This window comes from Micromesistius poutassou, assembly GCF_964030765.1.
Source record: "Micromesistius poutassou genome assembly, contig: SCAFFOLD_1784, whole genome shotgun sequence".
In the NCBI taxonomy this organism is placed as follows: domain Eukaryota; kingdom Metazoa; phylum Chordata; class Actinopteri; order Gadiformes; family Gadidae; genus Micromesistius; species Micromesistius poutassou.
The window spans coordinates 939-6,289 of record NW_028177647.1 but is presented as its reverse complement, the minus strand read 5'-3'; the positions used below and the strand labels follow the sequence as shown (position 1 = coordinate 6,289).

Below are 5,351 nucleotides of genomic sequence, written 5' to 3'. Positions count from 1 at the left end.
TCCATGTTTAGAGTTCGTTTTGAGGCAGTGTCCCAGGCCTGGGGTTGAGGCATGTGTGCATCAGCGGGATTCTCGTTGATTGAGCAGTTCCTCTCTGAATGAAATATCTTCTGAAAACACCACCGAAAATGTGCTTCCGCAGACTAATCAGGCTTGCTGAATCAGATAGCGCAGTCTCTGTTTTGGTAATTATCTCCCACTAATTAGAATCAAGCTAAAGACCTCTGAGATGAATTCTCAGCTTTTTTTTCCTCAAATGTAACTAACGCAAATGTAATCGTGTTTCCTTTCGTAAAGGTACGTTCTCCTGGACTTTTTTACTTTTTTCAGTTAAAGGTACAATATATAGTTGCAATCTAATCTCAATCTCGTTCTTACAGCTACCCTCGCTAGATATTGTCCCAAAGGGAACAGCCTTCTGCATATGTCTCCCTATTTCAACAGAGCAACGCTCATGGCTAATGGATGATGGCTAATGGCTAATGGCTAATAGCAGCATTTCCTCTCATTGTTCACAATCTATTTAATCAGCCGTTTTCGATTGATGAGGAGGAAGACAGTGAGAGAAGAGACAAAGAGGGAAAGACAGTGACAGAGCAGTGTTGCGTTTTGGCTTTTACTTTACGCCTCTCGCCATTGAATCCTCTCCACTGCTCCGCCTTCTTCACAATGTGGCTCAGCTCCTGATTGGACAGCTCCAGGTCCTGAGGCAGGAAGTAGTCTCCCTCCCTGGCGCTGAGGCGCTGAAAGGTGTCCAGCATGCGGCCGTCATTATGGAATCTGGGAGACGCGGAGGGAAGGAGGTGAAGGAGTGAGGATGGTGAAGGGAGGAGGAGGAGGAGGAGGAGGAGGAGAGGAGGAGGTGGGTGGGGTTGGGAGAAGCAGTGGAAACGCTGCCGCAAATCACCGTCACCATCTCCTAAAGGTCACACAGGGTCATTTGTCAAGCCTAGGAATAGAAATCCGATTTGCCTGGTGTCAAAGTTCATAACTGTAACTTACTGTAACTCTAAGTTCTTTGGCCACCTCTGTGAGAAAAGAACATCATATGCTGGGTTTAAACTGTCGTCTTGGTTGGCGTGCAGATAGAGATATTCTCTGACCTTTGGAACAAATGGGAAAGTCGTTGTCTAGCATTCCCGTAAACCCTGTGATCACTTAATAGGCTGCCACAAATAATTGCACGCTCAAGACGCAAACATCAGAATGCCAAGGCAGAACAAACATCACCTCGATGGATTCCTGTGAAAAACAATTCCCTTTGATCTTGTTGATAAAGACACAGGGATAAGTCAATACATCAATTCCAATGCTAGTAGATAATTGAAAGAGATTGGTGGTTGGTGAGTGGGCAGCATTTTACAAATCAAAGCTGTGAGGATGATTCTGTTATGTTGAGTATCCCACTTTGTGTATGTGTGTGTGTGTGTGTGTGTGTGTGTGTGTGTGTGTGTGTGTGCTGCACTGGTTGATCTGGCTGATCAGATGTAGTGTATGTGCATGTGTTTGTGTGTGTTGTGTGTGTGTTTGTGTGTAATCTGCATGCCTGTGTATGTGTGGGCGTTTCCAAATGATCAGATATACTTATAGATATCCCTATACGTAAATACTGGACTGCAAGGGAGATGGCTGCCGCAGAGGTCACATTGGATGTGGAAGCGTCTGCTGAGGCCAAACCACTTCTGAGTCACAGCGAGAAAGATGAATTGTACAGAATAACACCTATTGATTCATAACCTCACTTGAGATGAGCGGTTTGTGTTGTTTTTGTTACTTTCCTCGTCCACATGAACACACAACTTTCACAAACACACACACACACACACACACACACACACACACACACACACGTATGAGGTTGTGTACATGATGCATACAAACATATCCGTGTTGATGGATCAGACTGAAGATAATGGACAGACCAAATAAACAGGCCGACACACACGCCTACACACACATACACACGCGTACCCTAAATACATCCAAATATAAAAATGATAACCTTGCAGAGAAACACAAACACACACACACACACACACACACACACACACACACACACACACACACTGTTTGTTCACAACATGTTGGCTGGCCATTAAAACAGCTAGACCCTGCGCGCTTGGTGAAAAGACTCTAGATTGCCGGATTATCATCAACTACAAAATAAAACCTGCACTACGGAGACGGGAAGCGCTTTGAACTTTGCATCCACTGCTCATTCCTCTTGGGGGAGCGGGGGAGCGGTCGTCAACATCTTCTTCCCATCCTGACCTCATAGAAAATGGTTTGCATTCATCCATATCATACACATAAGACATTTGCTTTTCATTCATGTGCGCAGCCTTTTCTTTTGCTCTCTGTGTCTCTATGCTTCATCACAACATGCTCGCGTTCCCCTTAATGCCTAACATACTTCCGCATGGAAGAGTATTGTGAATGGCTGGAGTGTGTTTAAATTAAGCTGGATGCTTGATGTGTATAGTGGTAGAAACAAATGTATTGCACGCACAAACTACAGACGGGAGGTTGTTACCCAACGAAACACACAAACGTGCGCATACAGGCAGACCCACACACACACACACACACACACACACACACACACACACACACAAACACACACACACACACACACACACACACACGCACACACACACACAGACTTAAACACACACACAAACACATAAACACACACACAAATAACCAGCAATGCATCTATCCCATCACTGTGTGTGTATATTTATTATTTTCTTTCACACACTTTCACTTTCACACTACACTTTCTTCCAGCGAGGAAACAGGCTGCTTCAAACATAATCCAAAAAGGATACAAGTCGATGTTACATAACGCCTGTGGTCATTTTTAAGGGCGTGCACACAGTGCCTGTTCCTTGCAGCCAATAGGGAACTGATAGAACTGAACAGATAAAAACATGTTCCTTGTGGCCTACATTCACGACAGGGTGCCATGTATCAGAGTGGCAGAAGTCATTATCCCTAGCTGCTGTTTTAATATTGTCCATTTAGCCGCGGCCTGATAAGCATGTTGCTTACGGAAATAAGATAGCAGCACCCCACACCCCTCCTTGGCAATGTCTACGCTGATTAATTGAATACGACTTTTCTTACATTTCAGAGTCCTTAATGGAATTGCTGTGTCATTAGTTCAGAGTACCCCTTCCTCCATGTCTTTTTCCTAATTGGAAAGTATTATATCCGTCTATTGTATCTATTATATCTATGTTACCGCCATGGAATACATTGGACCTCATTTGAGGCTTGGCAGTATTGCAAAAACCCACAGCCCTGCTATAGCATTCAATGGTTTGGAAACATACATGGAAAATTTAGTTGAGTCAATGAGTGTGTTAATGTGTGTGAATGTGTCAAAACATTAACACTGTGCTTATACGTAGGATCATTCAAGTATTATAATCTTCATATATATATATATATATAAAGTAAGTCATTTGGTTTGAAATCAACAACTATACCCCTGCTTGCAAAAGACATGACCTAATCACATGTGACTATGTAGAAATAAATGTTCTTGTGCAGGCGTGTCAGTGTGCATGTGTGTGTGTGTGTGGGTGTGTGTGTCTATCGGCGTGTGTGTCTGTGTGTGTGTGTGTGTGTGTGCATGCATGTTACTTTACTAAATAATGAATTTGTGTAGCACTCGGGTTCATGCATAACTGCATAAGTAATTCCATGCGACCCTAAAAGCAAAACCGATTAAATCAACATTTGCTCTTTTTTCTCTTTCTCTTTTTTTGTTCCACTTCATCGTGGGTAGACGGAGAGAGGCAGACGACTGGAGCTTCAGACGGTAGAAGAGCGATGCACTATAAGGAACACCTATTTCCATCTTTTTCAAGTCAATCGAAACCAATCAATTCATATAATTCTAAATATCTAGATTAAGAAATGAAATTCCCTACTTTGTATCTCCAAACCTCAGACAAATGTATATTATCATTCAAATATAATTCCAACTATAATACATTTTCCTTTACACACTGAGGTCAAACAAGGGATTCTCTATCAAGTAAAGCGTTTTTTCGTCCCGTGTCTCTCACCTGAGCAGGTAAATGAACAGGATGGTGACCGAGAGCAGCAGAAGGACAGCGTAGAGGAACAGGGTGATGACCACGCCGGCGGCGCCTGATTGGCTATTTCGCAGGAAGTGCCAGTAGAGCTTTGCCGCGTCGCCCACGGGCCTGTCAGGGCTGTAGGCGAGACGCTGAAGCAGCAGCCAGAGGAGTAGACGGAGCGCGGAGGAAGAGGAAATATCAGTCAGACGTATCCGAGTGGACACATGCAATATGAGGCGAGCTCTCTGTCAGTGATGGTGAACGTATGAATCATATTGTTGTTATTATTATAATAATATTTGTTGTATTTATATCTTAATATTAAAACACTTTTCCCATTTGATTTTGGTTCACAAAGAGCATGATATGATATATATAAATATATATACGTCATATTATATATGATATGATACGATATGACGCTAATTTCATTGCGAGTTTGTGCATTAGTGTCACATTATTACACGTCCATTTCTCAAGTGATTCCCTCCCCCCCCCCCCCCCCCCCCTCCCAGCAAAAGGAAACCTAACCTTCCAACAGAGCATATATTTATTCTCACCCACACCTCCTGCCACCACACCCACCCCTACCCCCTCCCTTCTTTCTTTTGTCTCCTTCTTTTTTATATATATCCGGTAATCTAAAGTCACTTTGCCAAGATAAAAGTGAACTCCGCCCCCCCCCCCCCCCCCCCCCCACCCCCCCCCGCTTTGAAAGTGCACAAGAGTCCAAGTTATTTTTAAAGTGACTTACCCCCAGGACCGCGTCCACCGCCAACACGGCCCCGGGGTCCAGGACTGTCCACACTCCCTGAGCCATGATAAAGTCTGACGTGAAGGAAGGGAGTGAGCCAAATATCTGTTGACAGCCCCATCTGATCAGAACCAGCAGGAACGTGACGGCGTTCAAGGTCAGGGGGCCCGCCACCACCAGGGCCAGCTCCTCGCGGGTGTGCAGCAGGGAGTTCTGGTAGACCAGGTCCACCGTGTGCGCGTGGAACTCGAACCTGACACACGGGGCCGGGAAGCAAGGGCCACCGGATGAAGAGAGAGAAGGGGCACAGTGTGAATGATGGTGTGTGTGTGTGTGTGTGTGTGTGTGTGTGTGCGTGTATGTGTGTGTGTAGGTTTTTCGGATAGAATGGATAGATGCAAAAAATACATTAAAAAATTGCATTATTTGTGAGAGACTGCATCGTTAAATTGATTTATATTATTGATTTAATTCCATTTTGGCTGCTTCCCTTCCAAAGTTAT

At 44.3% G+C, this 5,351-nt stretch overlaps 1 protein-coding gene across 1 annotated transcript; it reads right to left on the bottom strand.

Annotated features, from left to right (window-relative positions):
- Positions 1–620: 620 nt before the first annotated feature.
- Positions 621–5,101, bottom strand: ofcc1 (orofacial cleft 1 candidate 1; the record flags this gene model as incomplete). The annotated part of the gene is made up of 3 exons (XM_084490876.1): positions 621–780; positions 4,080–4,243; positions 4,849–5,101. Coding segments are annotated over 3 exons (577 nt in total), but the record flags the coding sequence as incomplete, so codon positions are not given.
- Positions 5,102–5,351: the final 250 nt, after the last annotated feature.